The following is a 25,173-nucleotide window of genomic DNA, read 5'->3' on the forward strand; positions in this document are numbered from 1 at the left end:
TGAATGTTCTATACGTCACACTAATCCATCAAGAAGGCCCGACACAACAGGTATCACTCCATCAACATTTGGCATTTTCCATCTGCCATCTTTATTATCTGCATCTTCCTCACGTATCGTCTTTAACATTTTCTGAGCTTTTCATCACATTGACATTATGAATAAAATGAGGCTTCAGTGACAAGTAAAGAGGGTTAAATCATACTGCTAAAGATGTCCCTTTGTTGAACAGTGGTTTGGATGTAAAGGCTCAGGTTAAAACACTTTTTTAATGCACTGCATATCCATCTTTTCTTTTATTCTTGTTATTTACAGATGCAACAACAGGTCAACCCCAGTAAGATATATTGCTTTCAAAGACATCAGTATCTCATCCACTGTAGAAAGCCCTGTTCATTTAATTTCTATGTTAAAGCAGAATTTGTCCAACACTGCTAAAAGAAGGTTAAATTAACCCCCTAAAAACACAGATTAAAATCTATATTTAAAAAATCTAAAATTCAAAGCTAGCTGCTAAGATAAACAGTAAGAATGTCCAGTGCATACTTCAGCTTTTTTTCATGGGGACTGATTTTGATGCATTTCAATGGTGACTGGGAATACTTGAATATATTTATTTTCAAAAGAAAGTAGTTGCTTTTGTCTTCAGAAATTGATATACAAATACATTTGCTCAGATTTGTGGTGGTTCAAATCCTGGCCAGGAAATGTCCATATTAACCACAGAATTAACATAAAAGAAGAGAATTAACCTAAGTATAACCAAAGTCATCCCGTATGGGATGACACCCAGATTAACAGGGTCTGTGTCAGAAGCTGGGGTACCAGGTCATTCTGATGAGAAGTAGACTACTGGATTAAGACCTGCATCGACATGAGTAGAGATTCACAGTTTGAATGATACGATATAAGCAACCCCATTGTCAAGGGATATATGCAAACTAATCAAGCCCTTAAAACTTTAAGACAAGGAAAGCTGACCTAAAACTGAAAAAGCGACACTTTGCAAAAATTAAGAGGAAGAAGTGCCTATTGAAGATTTGGTAGAACATGTGTATGTAGCTTTACAAAGTGTACTGACTGGGAACATCACAGAAACCAATAAGCTGATTTATACCATTGCAGCAGTGATCCTTAATATGCTTGGCTGCCAATTTAACAACAAATGCCACAGGGAGTAGTTTTCTCCATTTGTGAAGAAGGCAAGAGGCCAAGATCAAAGCAACAACAAGAACAGTAAACTAGCTCTCAGAGCAGCAGAAAGATGCGATGAGGAAAGACTTCCCTGAGAAATACAACAAACTCTCTACACCTGAGGCACTCGAAATTGACAAAGACTCACAACTCTGGCCACCAATTTGAAAAGGTACAATACAGAAGCAGAGGGGGAGATATACAGAATTTTCTCCATGAAACCATTCAAAGTGAACTCTTAGTTGTCGGGTAACAAGGCAAGAATAGGACCAACTAGGGCTGAGTCTGAACTATACTTGAAAAGCATTTGGGGAAAGGGGCATCGCATGACATCAATGCATTATGACGAATAGATCTGATACCTAACCACAGCAATCTCCCAAAACAAAAACCTGAGGCCATTACAAAGGCAGGCATCCAAGATATGATCTCAAGTAGGAAGAGTTGGACTTCAACCTGCCATGACATGATACACATCTACCAGCTAAAGAAACTAGAAGCACTCCATGAATGCCTAGCAACACAGAAGAACCAGCTTGTTAGTGGAATAGATCCACCCGGAGTGGTTAACCAACGGTTAAACAGTCCCAATCATTAAAAGATGAAATTCCATCAAATTTGTCAGCCAAGAACACGCCTCTGTACAACAAGGAAGCCTCTGTCCGGCATCATAGGGAATAAGATGAGCAAGCACGTGGCTCTATAGACGAGCAGTCGCAAAAGGAAAGTGAAGGTAACTTCAGACATGCCAAACACCAGCAACTCATTGACAAAACGGTCACAAGACTATAAGAGACGCAAATCTATGCACCTCCTGCATTGACTACAAGAAAACCTATGACTCTATGCCACACACATGGATAGCGCCATTTTTTGTAACTGTACAATAACAACTGGACACAAAGAGCCTTCATCAAGAAGTCAGTGGAACTGTGGAAGACTACTACAGAGGCCGATTCAAAGCCAGTGACACAAGGTTCCATAAAGTGAAGCATCTACAAAGGAGATGTTCTGTCCCCACTAAGTCTCAGGGATTCTTATCTCTGGGCTACTTCTTATGTGAAATTGAATGACCTTCAGACGCAAATTGAAATTAATTTGCCAAAGGGCAGATATGATGGAATTACTTAGAGATAGAAGATTAAGTCAGAGGACTTATCGCTGACAAACTGTGTCAGTGACTATTACATAAAAGCCACTGACAGTTTTCCGATAAAGATTCAATTGCAAAAGAAGCAGAGACACAGTTTTGGTTTTCAGTCACTTCGTTTTGATCACTGAGTATTTCCTGTGGTTGTATAGGCATTCCTTATGGTTCCCTGGTATTATATTGGTAATGCATAAAATGCAGTTTGTATGTTTAAGTATTCACATCTTGAAAAGTTAGAATCCTACATCGGACGAGAATGAGACAGCATTTCTTTCTCAAAGTTCCGACGACTGCTTTCGTCAGTTCTCAGATATTCACAGACAGTGGTTAAAACAAGGGGGGGGGGGGGCGACACAGTTGTAAACATGGTTCTGTCCCAACTTTCCAGGTGTGTAGCTGCCACTAAATTCATATTTCAGGAAATAGTAAAATGTTTCACTTACTGTCTCGCTTCAGCATTTGATGTTTTAAATTTTCTATTGTGAATAAAAATATTGTTTTGGGAATTTGTGGGAGGATGCTTAATTTCCATTTCAGTATTAAACACGTCACTGCTGCTGTTTTGTTGACAAAATGTGTGCACAGAACAATCTTCACTAAAACTGACGAGACTTTTGAGTTCACAATCCGGTGAGACGGGAAAAGTAGACCTGGGGAACATACTGTTACCAGAAGATAATAGCAGAAGATAGTATGATCAGATAGAGCAGAACACTAAATAAGAAAAGAAATGTGCAACTAGATCTCTCGAAGTGAAAAAAAAAGTGTTTACAATGGTTTAACTCTTTTAAAAAACAGTCTTGTTGGGATGTTAATCCTCTTAACTGTTAAGGAACAACAGAAGTTTTTTTTTGAGAAACTCAATGAAATACTTAAGAATTCAAACATTGTAGACTTCCCTCCACATTTTGTTAAGTCATGTGAAAAAGAAAGTAGACCTCCATTCAATTCTGAGGCTTTGTGTGTCAGCACACTTAAAATGATTTATTTATTTATTTTTATTTATTTTTTTTTAAATCCATCTGATCCTCACCAGGTACTAATTGCATAAGCCAATTTTAGTCAGGCTTTAACTGTCAGACAGATGGATGCATATTTGATTTTGGAATTCTTTAGAATACAGAGGATTCATGGCTGACTCAATGACTGCAGGGTGCCCAGGTCCTGTGGCGTAAAACATTATCACTCCCCCATCACTGTGCGTGACGGTTTGTTAGAGGCGTCTGTGCTGATCCGCTGTGCTTGGCTTTTGCCAAACGTGGTGCTGTATAATGTGGCTAAACATCTTCACATTGGTTTAATCTGTCTAAATGAAATTGTTCCAGAAGTCTTGTGGTTTGTTTGTGTTCAATTCTGCAAACCTAAGCTGTGCCGCCAAAACATTTTTTTTTTTTTTGCCCCACTTTCTCCTGGCAACCCTTTCAAACAAACCATACTTGTCTATTCTTTATCTAGTTGTACCACCCCTTCATATTTAACAAGTTAACAGAGGCCTATAGAGCCTGAGATTTAGCTCTCTTTAACTGTCTTGATTGCACTCTGTGCAGACTCCAAACTGTTTGGAAATGGCCTTCCGAAATCGATGAACTGAAACAACCGCTTAGATTATTGCTGATAAATCCTTGGCATTGTATTAACACACAACTGAGCAGACCATTACAGAGGTGCTCACACCTGCTGATGATACGTTAATCAAGACTGTTTGATTAGCAGCACCTGGCTGCTAAGTGCCCTCTTGATCCCCGTAGAAGGTGTTTTTAAATGTTCACACAAAGCTTCTGCATTTTGCCTCAATATTTGTTAATAACTAGATGATGACACGGTGTAACACAACTGATTTTATTGATCTAATTTTAAGATCGGATAACGACCAGATGAATTTGTTTTTCAATTACGTCCTGACAAGTGGTTTCAGAGTTGAAAAAGGGAGCGCTTTCTTTTATACGAGACTGTACTTTGCGAGGCATTTTGATTCTCAGGACATTTGTGCAACCACAATCATGAGTCCATCTTGTCAAGGCTGCCCATCCATAACAGTGTTTGAGTTGAATAAGAACAACAACAAAAAAAGTGCATCTTGCTGCAGTTATCATTATCTTATGAATTAGCTACAGATATGGAAGCAGGCCACAAACTTGTTTTCTCACGCTGTTAAGCCTGACATTTCCACATGGTGGTGTGTGAATGGAACACGGTCCCAGAGACTTTAAAGAACAGCAGTTTTTGGCCCCTTCCTTGGTCTGTTGTGTGCGATGTTGTCAAAGGTTGTCGCTTGATTGTCATTATTCCAATAAAACAATTTTCTGTCATTCCGCCGACGAGCACCACCACAACTTACTGGCTTTTTATGTCTCGTTTGAGGTACAAAGACATGTGAGGGTATGAGCCAAAGTGTGTCTTCTTGTAGTCTCCACCTAGAGGGACGATTCAGAATCAACAAAATACAATGCATTTTCAGTTTTGTATGGTAAACACTTAGGCTACTTCAGCACTGCTGGTCGACCATCTGTCATTTGTAATTTCAATTTATATCCGAGATCGACTGCATCTAGAGAGAATTAATGGCTAACTTTTATTTCCTACAAAACGGACAATCAAGCCATTACTTTCTGGTTTGTGATGTCCTCTGTTATTATTTGGATTGTTGGGATGAATGATCACAAAAAACCCATTCTCTCGGACTGAATGGCACTTATCACTGGTGTTCAGCAGGTGATTGTTATTTCACGCAGATTTTCACACACTCCATGCTGAGCGTTTCTGTATGCGGCCACGCGTCGTTCTTATTTCCATTTGCCACCTACAGACAGGATAGCAACTAAAACGCCTCACGGTCTAATTGTATAAAGAAAAAATGTATGAGAAACACTAGTTTGATCTTTAATATTGAGGAATTACACTGTATCCAAGTTTTTTCTTTTCTTTTCTCTATTTTCCTTCTTTTGTTTTGAAGTTAGGCTGACTGCCAGATCTGAGTGTTCACACTTACTGTGTAAAGGTTACGAGGAACTTTAAAACTGCCAATTTTATTTCTAAAAGAGCCGTCTGTCAAAATGAGTGGCTTCCGCACTCTCTCTCTCACACACACACACACACAGTAAAGAATCAAACACAAACTTTTTTTCAGCTAATCCACCCGTCCATCAGTGGTTTATTCTTTACCCTAGAGCTGAATTTTGAATGCTGAGGAAGTCATCACTTGCTAGGAGCTGTAGCACCAATGCTGCTGTGTAATATTTCATATATGTATATAACTGGTGATGACTCCCAAAGGTGTAGCTGTCTACCACAGACTAAAAAAGACATTACAATCAGTTTAAACTTTCTCGGTTTATACATTTTTGGCAATTATTAAGGAGTCAGTGTTTTTTGTTTTTTTTTGTTAGAATTCACAGGATAATCTTTCAGTAAAGCTCTTAAAAACATAAATACGGACCCAAACTAATGTGACAGGCCTATGGGGGTCTAGCAAACCATGGCTAAAAAGTCACCCACTTAATCTTAGATTGAACAGGAAGGATGCACATACTGTAAATCGCCAACAAGAATTAAAAGCTTAAACTTTGGAACACAGAACAGTTTGTTTGCTCTCAGACTGGCCTGCATTTATTTGGTGGCTGAAAATTGTCAACTAGGAAATGCATCCTTGCAAAAAAAACAAAAAAAAACAGCATGTCCTTCTTGTACAAATATTCCTCGAACAAAAATGAACACATGCAAGCTTAGTTCACACTCACGTAACCACTTTTCTGGACAGAGACAGTGACCATGATCATCGCTGTGCCGTTGTTTAAAAGAGCAAACAAGCTACTGTAGAAATGATCCAGACATTTGTCTCATTTGATTCTTTACACTTTCTTGCAGCAACAAAAACGCAAGTACAAAAATTGCAATTTAAATTCACTGAAGGTGAACATGGAAGAACCAAATACAATCAACATCCACAATTCGTGTTGCTCACTCTTGGTCTATTATAAGAAATACTTGGTACAAAATACACATGCACACTACAGAATGGACCAGTAAATCTGCCATGTTTTACCATTTTCATCATAAACCCATGAACAGTCCTAAAGTGCACAGTGTTCCAATTATGATCCCAGTTTTTCTTAAACCAGCAGCTTTGGGAATTTAGATGTATCCTATGGAGTTTCATTCCTCTCTTAAAACAAGTTTTAAAAATGGCAAGAGTTGTCAAAAGCTTTACAGGATACTCGTGAAAAATGTCATCAAAGAGGAAAATATGACGTAAAATTTACAAATGATCTGTTTTCGTTTTGCTTCCTATTTAAAAAAGAACCAGATCTGAAGTGAAAAGCTCCATCTTTCTATCCAAGTATCAAAATGCCTTGTTTGCCATTTTTAGATGTGATTTTTTCCATAAATCCCACTCTAATCAGACATGTTGAAAAAAAAAAACGAAAAAAAAAAAAACAGAGGTGACTGGTATTTTTGTTATTCATACTGATCAGCAGTGCTACAAGTGATCGAAAAACCTGCTGCAATTCATCTTTAATGACATTTCTAAGCCTTCAGGTGTCGTCACACATGATAAGGAGAGTTTGCATAAATCATTCATTTTCTTCCTATGTCAAAATGAACAGAAAGGATAGACGATGGAACATAGATGTGCAACTGATAAGTGCAGGCTTTTGTGGAGAAAAGAGCAAGTGCTCCCTTTCAGATCAATCTTGATCTGAACTGTTTTTATGATGACTTGAGAATTAAGGGCCAGTTTAACTGATGAAGTTTCCCTTTGCAGAGAGCATACAGTAGCGGGTCGACGTTTATCAGCAACTCAGGGTTTTGGCTGGAGCAATTCGATTTAAAATACAGACCAAGACTTCATTAAGTATCTATAAGAGATGAATATCTTTTCAGTAGGTAAGTTCACTAAGTTTAGTGCACCTAGGATCCTTGACTCATCCAAGCAAACTTCAGCTGACATGTCAGAGCCAGCAAGAATCCTCAACTCACTTTGGTTACATTAGGGTCACTATCTTTAAACGCATAATTCCTAACTTATTTTCACTGTCAAAAAAAATATACATTAATATATATACAGACATTACACCACATGACAATCATATGGTGATATGAGCCACAGCTGAGGTGTTAATCCAAGGAGTTTGAGTGTTTTGCTGAGCACACCATGGATTTTAAGCAGCATCAGGGGTAGAAACAAGTAACACAGAGAGACATGATTCTTCACTTGATGATTAAAAAAATAATAATAAATCAAACAGTGAAGCCATTGCATTGCTAGCCTTAGAGCATGAAATTATTCACAAGCGCTGCTGTGGACATCGTTTTACACCCAAAGCTTAATTCAGTTCAACAAATACTTGCACAACATGAGCAGCTGCTTAATGACGTCATTCAAAGCTAGCCTTTGGACCAGAGTACCGCATGTTTTTGAAGTGTTCTTTTCCTCATAGCATTAGCTTATCACAAACATATATTATTTGTTATTTTGGTAAACTTTTTTTTTTTTTCCTTTTTTATACCGACAAAAAGCTTAGAGTGCCTCCAGAATCTATCCCAGTAGTTTACATCTCCCAAGTGTACCTCTAAAAACAACTCAATTTAGATTTAAATAGGTTAAATGGAGCTCTAATTCTTGTAAGGGGCTCATCGTGTACATGTACTTTTCCCTGCTCTGTGAAGTCTCATGCCTAATAGTTTTGCAGCTCGGGGATGTTCTTGTAGAGATCCAGTGAATCAGGGTTGGAGAAGGCTCCTCTTTGTGTCACGTCCCGACCGGCTACGACCTGCTTCACAGCCACCTCCACCTTCTTACCGCTGATTGTGTACTGCAGAGGGATGAAAAGAAGGCCGTCATTCTAGCCAGAAGTGACTCCTGCTGCTGTAAGCAGTGCGACAGAATAATCAGACAGGCTTATTCATTTCTGATATTCATATTTCTCTTACGGGAATGTCTCTGGTCTCCAGCAGCAGGGCCGGAACGTGTCTGGCAGAGAGAGCTTTTCTAATGGCCCCTTTAATCTTTGTCACCAACTCTGGACAGAAGGGCTTTCCAGGTGCCATCTTCAAGAACAAAATAACTCGCTCCTCACCGTCGTCGTTGTACTGAGGGACACAAAGACTGTCTGACACTTCCTCAAAAGCCTCCACTGCAGGGAAGAGAGGAAAGGAGAAGACAAGGTAGAGGACGAGGAGACAAAAATAAAAAAGGAAGAAAAGAAGAGATGCAAGGAGCCAAGAAAAGGTGAGAGGAGAAGACGGTAGGTGAAGAGAAGATGTAAAGACTGTCAAAGTTAAGCACAAAAACAGGGTCTCCTTGTAGTCACGAAAGTGGGCCTTTGTTACTTTCCGCTGAGAAATATTGACCAAGTGAACACATGAAAAAAAATAAAGTGCAAATAACTATTTAACCAGCAAAAAGAGGACAATGACTCAACTGAATCGTAGCTAAATGCTTCTGTCTTTTATTGTCGGACTCACCAATGTTATAGATCTCCGAGCTCCCAAAACGGACTCCGTTGGGGTTCAGCGTGCCATCACTGCAATATAAAGCACACGTTTAGGATTTGAAACTCAATTGTCCTTTTTGCTTTCCTTTTCTAAACATTTGCCTCCGTGCTGGTATAGTTGAAATATTATAAAAAACCTGAAGTGTTCTCAGTGGAATTGTGACATGAACCTATAGGGTCATAAAACAGCAGGAGTTGCCACAGGCTAAGAAGCTTTGTGAGCAGGCTAAAAAAAAAAAAAAAAAGGCTTTTATTCTCTTCTTCAAATATAAGAAATAACCGCATAAATTATAAATAAACCTGTCATATTACAGAGTACTCTAAATTATTCTATTAAAAATGCAGGAATGAAATGGGTTTTATTTGAATATTTACTAGCTCTCCCTTCTGAAAATAAAAAAAGGTTAATGGCTGACCTTCTGCCCAGCATGACAATGCCTCCTGTCTTGGGGTTGATTTTACAGTAGTCTCCGTGGGCCCACATCCCTACAGAGAAAGAACGAGGTTCAAAACAATCTTGACAATTTGGGAAAAGGTTTTAGTAACGGAAAAAGACGCTATGTAAAACAGATATTAAAAAACAGAAGATAAACATACAAGGTTTAGAGAAACAGAAAAAGGAAATGCTACAGATGAGTAAAAAAAAAAAAAAAAAACTATATTCCTTAAAGAACTATATCTATTAACAGGCCATTGCATGGGAATAGATTGCATCATTGTGTTACATTTTGAGCTTACACGCAGTGTTGATTGTGTGTGTTTACCAGGAAACGTGGAAAAGTAAGCTTTATGATATTTGCTCCCGTTGTCGTCGTTCCAGAAGTGAGTTGGCTGGCAGGGTATCGGCTTCAAGCAGACAAGCTCCCCGCTTTCTCCCCACACCTGCTTCCCTGTTCACACACAAAAAGAAAGTTTTCAGGTGTATTCTACTACAACACACATGCACGGGGATGAACAGGCATGAACACATACATACGGTATATATACAGCACTCTCACCCCAACACAGTTCAGTGAGTGGTTACACACAGCCCTAACCTCCTCCCACAGGATGGTGTTATGTGCTTAAAGACTTCTGCAAAACTGCCTTTAAATTGTCCCTCTGTCCACTCTCCTTTGAAGTGATGGAGACTTGCCAATGCACGCTGCAAAAGGGAGCAGGGGAGTGATGTCTAAAATCATTGGGGGAAAATATAGAGGGCTTTAAAGACTCTTGGAAGATATATATATATTTTTTTTGTTAGATTGCGAGAGAAAAAAAAAGTCTATATCTATATCAATCCAACTCATCTATTCATCTAAAAAATAAAAAAAACCCACATAAGATCTATTACATACAACCAGCACCAACTTTCCTTTTTTTTTTTTTTTTGAGAATGCGCTTGTGAGTCATTGCCCTTAATGTTGCAACTTTCTCAGAACTTGGTTGCTTTTGAGTTTTGATCATACAGTAAAAATAAATAAAAGGATGAAAGGAGAGGAAAAGAAAAACATTAAACTCCCGAGAAATGTTCGCTCTCCCAACATGCACACATCGTCTCACCATCAGGGCTCCAGGCTTCTATCGCCATGCCAAGATTTCTCGTCTGGATCTCCCCCCGATACACTGGAACCGTTGGGTTCTGACCCATGAAACATGACACTATGTCGGTGCCACCTGCCGATTAAACAGAGAGAAAAACAGACGGTAAATATTAGTGACTCGAGTCAGTGGCTGTTTCAAGGGACACATTTTGTGCTGGCATTCATTTCATTTCATTTCAGTAGCCTTCCACAGTTTATTGAACTATTCTGAAGACACAAAACAGCTTCAGGAACTTTTCTTTCTTAAGGTGTTCTGACCACTTTTGAGGGAGACCAATCTGACATGAGTTCCTTTTGCCGTCATATTCAGTGAGTTTTCCTTTTGGTCCCATGGAGGTGCTCATTCAGCCATTACCAGTGTTTACACCGGGCAATCATTTTCTTTCTCATCTCCTTAGGTAACTTATTGGTGGAACTGCTGTGTTGTTGAAACAAAAGAAAATTTAAAAAAATGACCCGAACAAACCACAGACTGATACAAATTGAAAGCAAGGCTTTCAGAGAAAAGTGAAAGAGACATGCTGTTGTATGCCAGAAAACATTATGGTGTCCGCAGTGGCAAAGCACATCAAGGAGTTTGAACTGTAAATGTAAATACTTTTCAGGAACAACAGAATATTGTTTCAAAGAGGATTTGAGACCACCTACACATTTTGGCCATGCCTCTATATTTCCACCTTTGGAAAAAAAAAAAAAAAAGAAAGACAAACTTGAAAATGCCTATACTGTAGTCTGAACAACTGATTTTTGTCTTTTGGGTTTATTTTTGTCCCTTTTATGGCAGCTGAATTACTCCCAGAATAGGAGGTGAGGAACTTTTCAAATTGCACAAAAGCAATTTGCATTCAGTAATGTTTTGATTTTATCAGCCAAGTTCAAATGGTGATGGATATTTCAGTCTTTATTATCATTAATAGCGGTGTATCATGACATTACATGGGACATTACATCACTTAATACTGATCCAAGTCTGGCACTGCTACAACAAACTGACAGAGTTACCGCCTGGCTCCACCCCCATTGACCTATATAAGAGTTCTACTCCTTTGAAGCACCTTTCTAAAACTGTCATGTCGACACACATCTATTTGTCTTTTTCTACCTTGCAATCATCCACCATTTCTGACACATTCAATTCATCTCCGCTCCCATTGTTCATTCTCTACCTCCCTGCTTCTCTGTATCACACAATACCTCCATCCATCTTGTTCCCTTCCTTTCAGCTGCTCTCTGCCCCTCTACTGCTTCTCCCTCCTCTTTTGGTTTTCTTTCTGTTCTTTATACTCAGTCTCACCGTTTCACTGTCTGCCAGATTCTTTATTGAGCTTTAATTGGCTCCCTGGAGGTAGTGGAAACTTTGTCTTCTGATTAAACACAAACCCACTTTCAGTGAGAAGATAAGCAATCATCTTATTGATACACCCCCCGACTTAGGTGGGCAAATTTATACACACATGCACACGCACACACCCAGGTTTATATTTTAAGCCATTTTAAGTCACTGTAGCTGTCTTGGGATGCCTTCCATCATCTGCCACTCTGTGTGCATATATATGTGTGGTGTGTATGAACAAGAACACAACTCGTCACACAGATCTTATTTTCCTCACAGCACTCTTCAGATTGTGTGTATGTGTGTGTGTGTGTGTAAATCAACCGTCGTGAGTGTAGATATGAGGGGTTTGAATGTCCTCCTGGACACCTTTATGGTCTCAGAGTTTCAGAGAAAGCCACCAACAGCCAGACACCAGCCAATCCACACTATATTAATTCATGCCTACAATGATAAAGTATATTAAGAAATCATTGTAAAAAAGAAAGTTCCTGAAAAAGTCTCACTATCAAACACAAGTTAGGTACTTGCAGGCAGGCATACACACACAAAGAGGAGATGAAGCAAAGGGGGAGCAGAGAAGCGACATATGGCTAGTCAGAAGGAGGTATATTAGGCTTGCAGGAATCCAGCAGTGAAAGTGTTAAAACCACCCAGTGAAGAGAAACATGGCGCTGGCGTCCCTGCTGACAGGAGTATATACACACACACATCCTTAAATGCACATAATCTTCGAATGAAATGTTCATAAATCAAATAAAACCATTGGAAACACAAGCACATGTTTGAAATGCCCGGAGATGTTCACAAAAATGCACAAATGGTGCATATTCGGGGTGAAATCAGCAATGGGACCCATCACATATGCCACTGTGACCACCAGTCAGTGGTCACGCTGACACATATGTTGTGATAAATCCTCACACATATGCACACACACAGTAACAAGAGCGTTGACCTCAGGGGTCAAGGTTAGGTCGGTTGGCAGCCAACAAGGTTGCAGCCTGCTGTTGCCCTTGGCGACAAGAAGGAAAGTGACTGTGGCAGGAACTGCTTTTCTGACGCACACACACACACACACACACACACACACACACACACACTTCCGTTTTTGTAGGTTTCCAAATAAGGGTTGTCACATCATCTGATTTTGGCTAATTATTCTAACCAAAAGCATTTCTTAATGACACTCGAAAAAGCACATTAAAAAATATCTCGTCATCCATGCATTTTTATTTTTATTTTGCACAAATTTGAGTTGCATTAATTCATGCCTTAGAGGTTGATCTAAAATGTTTTGTGAGTTTGTTTATCGAGCTGAAGGGAGTGAATGAGGGGGAAAGATCAGAGAAACAGCCTGCGCTACCTCAGTTCTATAACTGCCTTATGCACACAACGGTGGTCAGAGTACAGAGTCTGTGCTGAGCCGAGCAGGACGCATGGAGGATGCTTAGAGGTCTGCTTGTATACTGTCCCCCTCTTCTTCATCTCTCACCAGATTTCAGCCATGTGATTGACATTTAGGTCGATGGCAATGTCCTGTCTTTTGACTTTCGAGTCAATGTGAAGCATGTGTGTCTGTGCGTATGTGCATTTGAGCGTGAGAGCTACACTTATTAGGGCTGTCATTCACAATGACTGTGTGCATATCTGAGCACTTGTGACGTCCAAGCTGCTATTCACTGTGAGAGTGTGTGTGTGTGTGTGTATACGCATGTGTGTAATATGTCTGTCACCCAGGGTGTGCTAAATGTTAAACGTTTCAAAACTCACAGAGGGAGACAGAAAGCGTTCTATTGGACTGTCAACATCACAATAGGCTGAGGGGGTCTGTGTGTGAGTTGGTGCGCGTGGTTATGTGGTGGGGAAAATGTACAGTTATATATAATTTCTTTTGTGAGAGGTTTCTTTGTTTGACTCATCCCTTTGTGTTTGTGTCACAGAGTCTTTGTCACGATACTTTGCATCATAAGCGATTCGGGAGAAATGCTACAAGTAGGTTTTAAATTTGAAATTGAGTTTATGAGTTGCTATCAACAAGCCCCTGAACTCAGAAAAGCAAAAGCAAACCCTTATTCAAATTTGGCAGCCATCTCCTTCAAAGCAGTCACTTTGTGACGCGACACAGAGCTACCGGCACTCCTGTCGCACTTGGAAGTCTTGTTCTCTCTACTTGCTTAAGTGTGCATTTAGAACAAGCTGGAAAGAAGGAGCAGGGAGCCAGCATATGGCAAGCAAGCATTGTACTGGTGCCACAAAACAAATGTTTGCCAACCAGCTGATACATTTCCACTTTTCAGATAGTCAGGACAGGAGAATTAGGCAAATCTAAACAAGATGGAGTGTGCCTGACGAGCAATAAACTCACTATCCAGAACATCTACACGAAGCGGTATCGGTCCACAGCGACAAGAGTCGAGCACAAACAGTCATCGCTCCGAGCACAAGCTGTTTGAGAAGCTGCCTTCTGGCAGAGCATCATCACCATCATGTGTCCAAACCCATATTCAGAAATACTTGTTTCTATATCTTTGAAAGGTGTCAAAAATCTTTTTATGATTTTGGACACTTTTTGTAGACATTAAACCAATTTTAAATTTCAAATATGACTTTAGACTTGTATTCTATTTCACTTTTTTCCAATCTTCAAATTTCTTCCTATTAATTCAGATTTCATTTTAGGTCAAGACTGCGACATTTCGCACAGCTGACGGAGAAGTAGAAGTATATTTTTTCAATGAGTGTGACAAAACCTTTTTTTTTTTTTAATCTAATATCACGAGCATCAGTTCAGGTCCCACGGTGGAAACACGGCGATGAACACCCCACTCTCTCGGGTTCAGACTGCCCACAACACACGGCTAACGCAAAGTTAAATGAAAATGCTTCTTTTTATGAGATCAATTCTGTATCAATATAATGTTGCAAAACTACATAAGTATATCATTCAATACATGTTTGAGGAAGATTAAAATCCCATGAATAAACTTAATTTGAATCATTTCTTACATGTTGGATGATATATTCGTTTGGTTCCAGTTCTCTCTTCTGTCACTAATCAGACTTCTGCCCTCGCTGTCAGCAATGCAGCAAAATTCACTCCAGGTCAATTTCATCAACCGTATGTCATCAACAAAATAAACCAAGGAAGGGATAGGAAACCCTAGCAGCCATCTATACCAAATTAGGCGAAAGGTTTGTCAAATGAGAAGCTATAAATAGAAGATTATGAGTATTTCACAGATAAAGATACTTTTAAATACTAGACTCTTTCTGAACTTTCAGCATTCAAAGACCTACAAATCAGCAAAGCTTGATTTGTCACCAAACCACATCCTCCCGAATGACTGAACATTAGGTTGTTCTTAAGTGGAAGGTTTTATATTAGGGACTTATCTCGCAGTATGGTCTACATTTTCTATTTCATACTAAACCTTGGTTCTCGTCCAATGCGTCTTTGACACTTACTGAGACTTCTCCCCCAGACTATAGCTTCTTATTTTCTGCTCGACAAGGCAATAAAGGGGGCGGAATGACAACCATCTTCTCTAACCCTTTCACCTGCACCAAATGCACTTGTGGAGTTTTGAAATCTTTGAATATTTGGCCATGGTTATTTGACTTTGATACCCGATTCCTGCATAGATTGTAACAAAAGTTTCTTTCTTAGTCTTATAAATCATTGTCTTTTGCTGTTGTCAAATAGTATTTTTAAAGGGCATTTTTGTTACTTTCGAATGACAGTTTTGATTCAAGAGCAGAGGGCTTTGTGAGCCTTGATACAAGTCAAGGCTTTGCTCAACATGTGAAGAATGTGGGAATGTGCTGGATGCACTTTTTCGTATCCAGGATGTTCTTGTGATTCTAGCTTCTGATCTCTGTGTTTTACCTTGTCCATCTATTTTCCAAGTTAGTGTTCATAGTCAAATACATATACTTTCTGCAGTGTTGACAGCAATGCTAAAAGAAAACATGCTTCATCACAGTAAGACAGAGATCAAGGACTGTGAAAATCAACATGCCGCAGCTTCGTTTTCCATTAGTTACATTCCACTCTCATCCATCAAATTTCACACAAAACTATTTCTAATATAGAACACATTTTAGTGTTAATACTAACACTTTTTAATCCAAAGCATCATTTAAAGGTACAGTACAAAAACTCCAAACCAACAGGGAGGAATTATTTCAATGTAAATCGGCAGGAATTGGGAACATATTCACATCTTATATCTGAAAACATGATTTAATGAAAAGTTTGATGAAAAAAATTACATTTTTTAATTAGTAGATATATATATATATATATGAAATTTCTTCTTCTGCATGAGTGCATGAGTTCCCCAGGGCCACATTAAATTACACTGATCATATATAAAGTCTGTATCATTTCTTAATTTGGTTATCTGTAGCCTCAGCTCTCAAGAATCATATCCAACGTAAAAGTGCTGGCATTACTGTGGTAAATGTAAGTTCTGTAAAAGTGGCTTGAGCTTTACACATGATATGGAAATCAAATATCATAAAATGTCAAAAATGAGTGAGCACGAGTAAGTCACCTGAGATGGAACCCAGCAGCACGTTGCTCTTAATGCAGCGGTAGACGTAGTCGTAGCTCTGAGGTTTGAGAGGAGATCCAGTGGACAGGATGGTGTGGAGAGACTGGAGGTTGTGTGTTTCCGCTGAGGGAAAAAAGAATCAAAGTAAAAGTTACGAAACGTAAAAGGGCATGAGATGGATAGAAAAAAATAATAATAAATCACTGGCACATACAGAACAGCTCAAAAGTCACGGATCCTGGTTATACTTTGGCCATTGATGGATTTTTTTTCCCCACTAATTTTTTGTCAAGTCCTTGTAACCATTTTTAGAGATGGTTCACTTAACACTGACCTCTGAATCTATCTATCTATCTATCTATGGAACTTAGGAAAATAACTGATATTAAGTTGTATCTTTTGGAAGTTTATTGCACTCAGTCACAAAGACGTTTGATTTCTTCAGTTGGATATCCCAAAAAAAGCAAAAAAAAAACAGTCTGACAGACATAAAGAAGTGTTTTTTGCTTGTTTGTTTGTTTTTATAAAATCAATAACGTGATTCCCAAAGAGTTTTTAAATGAAAAATTGGCACGTCTCAGCATGGTGTGCAGTGTGTCCTTAAAAAACATTAGGAAACTGCCTAAAGGCCTAAAAAAAAAACCAAAAAAAAAAACCAACTTTACAGTAGATGAACAGTATCTTGAAGGAATGTCCTTAAGAAATTCAATCCAGCCATGACCTAACACAAGACCTAAGAGATGAATCTAGTTCTTCAGTTGACCCATCTGCTGTTCACTGAGGCCTCATCAGAAATGTTCTCCATGGAAGGGTGGCTGTCAAGAAGCCATTCTTAAGGAAGGAAAACAGTGAGAAAGGCTGTGCCAAATGATACAAGAAGTGGACTGAAAATCAGTGGCAACAGGTCTTATAAAGGGATGAATCCTCCCCAGAGCCTGGACCTCAACATTATTGAAGCAGTCTGGCCTCATCTTGACAGAGAACGAAACAAAAGGCAGCCGACATCCAAAGAAGAGCTTTGGGATGTCCTTCAAGAAGCCTGGAGAACTGTTCCTGAAGACTACTTAAAGAAATGTTAAGAAAGTTTGTCTACGACGTTGTTGAAGAATAAAAAGGTGCTCATACCAAATACTGACTTCTTAGAATTGTAATAACTGTACATGCCTTCGCTTAAGCCTTAAATAGGACATATCCATCTATATTTATAAATCTTTCAGTATATGTCTGTGCCTATTCCCCGTTTTCCTGGCATATAAGAAGATATGAGGGGTGCCTTCATTTTGCACAGTGCTGTAAACTGTGGAGTACAGTGTACTTACTATCAGCATGGCATTGAATGTGCTTGATTCATCTCAATTAATATCGCTTAGGATCAAGTACTTTTCATATGTATTGTGCGAGTCCTTTTTGAGCATCTACTTTTTTCTTATTTTATGCATTGTTCTGGGATAACTGCTTCAATTCAGTAATCACTGTGGCTCCTGTATCAAGAAACAGATACAGTTGCAGGCAGCATTCATTTTCAACCAAATTAAGAATCCATACACACACACACTCACACAAAAGAAGTGGGCAAGCACCTGTGAGCAGCTGTGGCTCCTGGCATCCCAACATGTTGTGTTATTACGTTTGCCACCCTGATGTGACAGAGCATGCAAGCTGACACTTCCTGCCCCACACACACACTCGCACACACACATATGCCAAAACCCCACGCCAATAACACCCTGTGAACTAATAAGCCTTCAGCAACCGACCCTCACCCCACAAAAACACATATTTGCAAAAACAGACACACACATGCATACATGCACACGCACTCAGTGGGAACTCTTGCTACCCCCCACCATGCCTCCAGGTGTCCAGTCCAAATGTCAGCTCGGGGAAAAGGGCCCATCCACTGGGGCAGCCAGTGAAGAAGCTCCCCCTACCCCCCCAGACCCAGTGGAGGCATGCTTGCATGCACACAAACACACACATCCTGTGCTAAACGGATGAAGAAGCTGGGGAGAGGCAGAGGCAGAGGGAGACAGACAGGGAGCAGATCCTTTTTCACTTTTTAAATTTTGATTTTTATGCCTTCCTGTTATCAATCCCAGTATGAATATTATGAAGTAATTAAAATAATCGGAAATGGGCAGACACACACAGCTGAATCCATGCATAAAGATTTCTTGTGATTATAAAAGTGCAATGGGAAGAAAAAAAATGATTATGTATGCAATACATATTGGTCATAACAGCATATTTAACCATTTTAAAGAGAGGAGAGCATCAGCAAGGGAAAAAAAATCTTGATCTATGAAGGTTAGCTAGAAGGTCTTTAAAACGACACACCTCTCATTAATTGTAGACATTTCTCTCTCTACAGAGTTGTGTCACAAAAAGTAATAAGCAGGCTTATGTGAAATATCAGAACCACACTTTGTCCTTTTGATTGCTACTCACAGGGTTTGAGGTTCCTCTCCTGCAGCACAGACAACCACTTGGCCCCAGTACCAAAGATCGTAATGCTGGAGAACAAAGACAAAGTGGAAACAACAGAAATTGTTATTTATAATGTTGATTTATTTATTTATTTTTTAAATCAATGAAGCGTTCTTTATATGTAAAAAATAACCACATAATTCAGCTTCCAAGAGGTAGACAATCATCATAATTTTGAACTTAAAAAAAGTTCTGAAACTCAGTTTGTGTCAGTGTTGCAAACAGTGTTCGTCACCGTTTAAAATCCATCTAAATGCATGCGCTGTATTCTGAATTGTGACAGCAGGAGGTCAAAGCAATTGGCAGACATTGTTTGGGGGACGTGAAATCATATTTTGCACACCACCAAGCGACTTTGTTTTCACTGTGAATTCTGTGGTGTCTCCATCACAATTAAGCCCAATTCTTCAGCATCATACCGTGCCTAAAGGTTTTTGTCTCAACTGTTTTTTTTGTTTGTTTTTTTTTTTAAAATCAGGGTGGTGATGAACATGAGTTACTTTGAAAGGTTTTTATTTATTTTTTTTATTTTATTTTTTTTTTATAAATTGATCACAACTCTTGCGTTCTGAAAATTCTACAAATTAAGATCTGATCATAAAAGTGTGGCTTCAAGTTTAGGTTCTGGCTTAACCTCTTCCGCAAGTGGCTACTCCCTCTTTCTGGCAATTAATCAATTTCTAAATGATCCTTCATTTTCAAAATCATTGAGACGGTGGTTTATGATCAGTTGATGGCCTTTCTGGAAGAGGATATTTTAGAATTTTTCCAATCTGGTTTTAAAACTTTGCACAGCAAAAAAAAAAAAAAATCAGCTCTTTTAAAGGTTTTCAATTATATATTTGTTCTGTGTTGTTATTGTGCTTGCTGCTGCTTTTGATACAGTGGACCCCAAAATTTTACTCTCTCGTTTGGCGCAGTGGGTGGGCATCAGGGATCGGTTCAGATCATACTTGGAAAATCGAACCTATTGTATTAGCCTGGGTGGCCATGTATCATCCTCTGCTCTTCTATCATGTGGGGTGCCACAGGGCTCAGTTTTAGGCCCACCTCTCTTTGCCCTATATTTGCTTCCACTTGGCTCCATATTGAGGAAACATGGTGTGCTCTTCACTGTTATGCTGACAGTGGTCAGATTTATATCCCTCTCAAAAAGAAAGATGAAACTGTGCTAATTCGCTGCTAAAATGTCTGAAAGACTTTAACGCCTGGATGGCTCTCAACTTTTTAAAGTTCAACGAGAGTAAGAATGAAGTCATGGTTTTTAGTGGCACAGTTGAGACTCCCCCTATTGAGATAGATTATTTGGCCCAGTATAAGAAGTCGGCCATTAAAAACCTTGGCGTTAAAGTGGATGCTGATCTTAAATTTGACAGTCAGATTAGGGCAGTTGTGAAGTCAAGTTTTTATCAATTAAGGCAGTTGGCCAAAATAAAGTCAATTCTCCCTAGGAAGCCCTTTGAGGCAGTAATCCATGCCTTCAGAACTACTTGTCTGGATTACTGTAATGCGGGGTTTGTGATTCCTATATTTCCCAGCTACAAAGAGTACAAAATGCTGCGGCACGTCTTTTATCTGGCACATGCAAATATGAGCACATTTCCCCAATTTTAGCTTCACGCCACTGGCTCCTAAAATGTGGAAAGACTTACCACTGCACATCAGACAGGCTACATCACTGTCTGCTTTTAAATCACTTCTTAAAACTCATCTCTTTCCTAGGCTTCTGACACCCCATGAGATGTTGATTTTAGTTTGTGCTTATTCAATTTTAGTTTTTATTGCATGGCTGGTAATATGTGTTTTGAGTATTTTGGATTTTAGTATTATATGTTTTGGGGTCTGTGTAATGGCATTTGTCGTTTTTGTGTATTCCGTACAGCCCATTGGTCCTTGTGGTAATGTAAAGTGCTTTATAAATAAAGCTGGATTGGATTGGAATCTGCCAGAAACAGCTCTGCTCTGCGAGGGTGTTCTTAAAGGATCTACAAAGCCAGCAAAATTCTGCTGGTAGGACTTACCCCAAAAAATATGCACACATGCACTTGAGATCACTTAAAATTACGATTTAATTCAATATTTCTGACACATTTAGAGGTTTTGAGGTAAAAAGAGCTTTAACAATAATGGCAGCCATACATCTGCATCTATCTGGTTGAATGTTACAACCCAGCTAGTGGTTTAAGCAAAAAAAAAGTTGTTGTTGCAAAGATGAAAGAGCTGATGACAAGCTGCTGGAGTAAGCATGACTTTGGTGCTGAGCCTGAACTGTGGCATTGCTCCATTTGTTGCTTCACTGAATCTGAACTGAATGTAAATAAAAGCATAAAAGGGCACAAGGTACTGAGCATCCATTGCCCTTAATCCCATCTGCTCCAGTGGAGCTGCTCAGGAGCCTGGTTGCACTTGGAAGCTCCCAGTGGAGAAGAGTGAGTCACGGTGTAAATGTAAGGCAAGGTGATGCTAAAACACAGCTTGTTTATTCAGTTAAGCCACTCGTGGAGAGATTTAAAAGAAAAAAAAAGTGACTGGGAATTGACTTTCAGCAAGGCAAACACAAAGAATTGTACACAATAATGGTCAGACTAGGAAGACAAAATGTCTGACAAAATATCGACAAAATGTTCACACTCAAAGACATTGGAAATGAATTAAGGTTTCTACCGTGTGACTGGAAGTCACCCTGACAGCTGCCAACAGCTGGGCAACATATGGAAGGAATGAAGTGACAAAATGTCACTTCTGTGACAAAAAGGGCCTTTTAAAGTCTGTCCCAGTGAACGGGTGCATTTGTGTCTTTCTGTCTTTTTAAGTTATTCTGGTTGACATCAAATCAATCAAATTGTTTCTTCTCATTATGATGACCATTTCTGTCAATCACATAATAAAAAAAAAAAAGAATCTGTGTCTAGGATAGAAAACAAGATCAAACAACTAGGAATTGGTTTGAGATGAAAGACGTAATTTGCTCGCTTCTTGGAAATAGATGCCGCTGATGGGGTGGGTGACAGCAGTGGGGTCAGACACAGTGAAAGAGCAAAGGTCCCAAGGAGAAACGTGTTAGGTGGAATGAAGTGGCCGTTACCGGCACACGTCTAATCCATACACTCTTTGTCCATGTTGCTCTTGCATGCCTCGCCCTCTGCTACCATTCGACTGCTATCACAGAATATGTCATTTGAATTCACAATAAATTTAAATTTCTGTCTAGTAAAGACTAATTCATATTTCTTTGTTTTACGTGTACAAAGTCGTTTCCGACAGTGCGAGATTGTTGCTTAGGAAGGGAAAACATGCTAAATAGAGTCAACTACTGTTTGAGTACTAACAACAAAAATCTCTTTGAAATAAAATTACAATTAAATAATCAAATACACAACCAACTAAATACCCCAACTATCATTTAATTATGGTGGCCCCAGAGCCAATTACAGTGCCATGGCTGTGTTAAAATAGAATAGAATAGAATAGAATAGAAAAACACTTTATTCATCCCCCAATGGGGGAAATTCAAAAAATTGGCAACATGTTCACTTGTTTACTCACTAACTCACTATATAGTGGTCACTGGGGGTGGGGGAAGCCACCTGCTTATGCATTTCGGACACTACATGAATGAAGCGGTGCTTTATAATTATGTGCTGGATGTCCATCTAAGTGCTGTATAAACGTACGCCATCAGGATAAAGCTATGCCAAAAGAGAGCTGAGAACACATTGTAACTGACATCTCTCTCTTCAACACCAGTCAAATCTGCCGGCACCCTTAACTCCACCTTTCCAAGCCTAAACTGCTGCTCTAACTATTCAACAATCTTCTCAAAATAATCAGAAATGTGTATTACCCACAATAAGCAATACAAAAAACAATATGTGGGAAAAAAAACAACAAAATAAAACAAAAAACTGTACGTGTCTGTAAATGGTCGATTTTAGAGCCCCTGTGGCCCCATTGCTGTAGCCCACTCTGTAGCTACACTGCAAAACATCCCTAACATGTTTAATATGCAAATTGAACAAATAACGTCTAAACATTAGTTTCAGGACATATTTTTACACTTTTTTTTTTGACAAATCGTTGTTAGTTCTAGGATAATGAAAATGCAAACATAGTTGTGTGTATTTCATTATATTTCTGCTAATGATTTATTCCTTCAACTAAACATCAAGTTTAATACACCTAATGTGCTTTCCAGTGTCACACCTATATCTGTCTTGAGTTATATTGGGTCTGCTTCAATTTTTGGCCTGAAATCTACAACCATGCCTTCAATATCAAAAACTTAATCTTGTAATTCTACAGTTATAATTCATAATGTGTAAAGTTTGAAGAATTCGAAAACATTTGTAAACACTGGAAAGAAGAATAAAGAAAAAACTGAATTATGTGCACACACCCTTTTTAAAATAAAAACCGGTAGTATATGTGTAGTGTTTGTTAATATTTTGGAGGCTTTACACAGATGTGGCTCATGTCTGTTAAGACCATCTGATTCCACAGATGACACGCAAACTCTAAACCTATTTGTTATCAGCGCACATAGTCACTCTCCATCATCACTGACCCCCCCTATCTGCATCTGGATTTGTTCATTGCTGGCTACTATGGCAACAGTCAGTCTATTCTGATTGGAGGCAGGTGGCCAGGTGTGGTGGCTAATTGGGTGTTTAGGATGGAGGGAGGAGGAGAAGCTGTGAGTCTGATTGTGAGAGTGGGTGACAGCATGAGTAAGTGTGGCTATCAAGAGGGACATGTTACTGAAAGCCATAAAGTCAATAAAAGATGCTCAAAGGCAATTGGACAGAGAAGCACCTCCAAACAATTATTACCTTAATGCGTCTCTGTGCATGGCGTGATGCAGCAGCTGAAGATCCACTTGTTATTGCATCTTTTCTAAACCACTCTTACACTTGTTCTCCATGCTGCTGAGATGCTGAGATGGAAATATGAGCACCTGCTTTCTTCTCAGGTGTGAAAGGCAACAAGAAACGAGCTACAAACACTGTGACGGTGTACAGCATGTCATGATTTGCAAATCTATCTACAAATATGAAATGATGTAAACCAGCTTCCAAAGGGGGAGGGGTGGCAGGTTGTGACTGATTTCATAACACAAATATATATCATCTAGCAACACCCAGAGTTGAACAAATTAAAATACAGGTGCTGACTAACACGCTGCATTTGTTGTTGATTTGCTGCTTTGCTTTGGACCATTGTCCGGTTTCATGAGCCAATTTTTGGCCAATTTTTGGCCAAGTTTTAACTGTCGGACAAATGGCCTTAGGTTTGACTCCACAATGTTTTTCTACACAGAGGAGTTCATGGTGGACTCGATGACTGCAAGCTGTGAGGGTCCAGGCTGTCAATACTTCATACCAACTGTCAAGCACCGTGCTTAACAGTTGGTATGAAGTATTTGTGCTGATATGCTGTGTTTGGTGAGATTCAATTGTGGTGCTGTGCATTGTAACCAGTTCTCCACAGTTGACTTGTTGAAAGAATATTGTTGCAGAAGTCTTGTGGTTTGTTCAGATGCAACTTTGCAAACCTAAGCTGTGCTGCCATCTTTGTTCAGTCTTTTTCTAACTGCACCGTCATGAACTTCAACATTTAACATGCCAAGTGAGGCCTGTAGAGTCAGAGATGTAGCTCCTGGGTTTTTTGCAATTTCTCTGTGATACACAGGCCTACTTCTTGATCAGGTGCATTAAAATGTTTGCTATGTATCCATAGACATTTTAGGTATAATGATTTGTTTTTATTCCAATTCCATTTTCACATTAATGCTGATAAAGGGTCAAATCTTTTTCTGTTGATCCAACAAACAGGATTCTGAAACCTAGCCTCCCACCCTGGACTGCAGTTGTTGCCGTCCAGACACTTTTACCAAGAAATGTGAAACTAAACCTGGTGGCAGGGCAGTTCAACAAGAAAGGCTAAGTAGAGGTTGCTATGTCTCAAAATGAGCATTTTCTTTTACAGTGAATGCGACAGTTTGACAGTCTGTACATTGCTGAATTTGTGAAAAAAAATCAAATTTGTTGCGGGTTTGATGTAGCATCCAGCATCCATGACATAAAGAGTTGGAAAAGCAGGATATTTTAATCGTTTAATATCGTTAAGCCCGCATATCTCTTAAACTGAGCTGTCATGATGGAATTTGTTTGGCGATACCAGTACTTTCTTTTCTAAAAGGAAAAAAATATTTATATATGAAATTTTTGCCTGTCATTGGCATCAAAGAGGAGAAGTCATCACTACAAGCAATCATCCGTCATATCAGAGCAAAATACGATGGACAAGAGATGGAAGAGACAAGGCAATTCTCTGAGCACAAAGGAGCCGTCACCCAGACGCAAATCCTGGAGAA

The 25,173-nt window shown here is 39.2% G+C and overlaps 1 protein-coding gene across 1 annotated transcript in view; it reads right to left on the reverse strand.

The window, feature by feature from the left end:
* Positions 1-5,659: 5,659 nt before the first annotated feature.
* Positions 5,660-25,173, reverse strand: part of aacs (acetoacetyl-CoA synthetase) — a 43,191-nt gene continuing 23,677 nt past the window's right edge. The window contains exons 11-18 of the mRNA XM_075467491.1: positions 18,762-18,826; positions 16,314-16,436; positions 10,381-10,494; positions 9,603-9,728; positions 9,255-9,324; positions 8,810-8,868; positions 8,276-8,478; positions 5,660-8,157 (exon numbers count right to left, since the gene is read on the reverse strand). Of these exons, the coding sequence (XP_075323606.1) occupies positions 8,020-8,157; positions 8,276-8,478; positions 8,810-8,868; positions 9,255-9,324; positions 9,603-9,728; positions 10,381-10,494; positions 16,314-16,436; positions 18,762-18,826 (898 nt within the window). The 3' untranslated portion in view covers positions 5,660-8,019. The remainder of the gene's footprint in view (positions 8,158-8,275; positions 8,479-8,809; positions 8,869-9,254; positions 9,325-9,602; positions 9,729-10,380; positions 10,495-16,313; positions 16,437-18,761; positions 18,827-25,173) is intronic.

The sequence above is a fragment of the Odontesthes bonariensis genome, chromosome 6 (assembly GCF_027942865.1).
Source record: "Odontesthes bonariensis isolate fOdoBon6 chromosome 6, fOdoBon6.hap1, whole genome shotgun sequence".
Lineage (NCBI taxonomy): Eukaryota > Metazoa > Chordata > Actinopteri > Atheriniformes > Atherinopsidae > Odontesthes > Odontesthes bonariensis.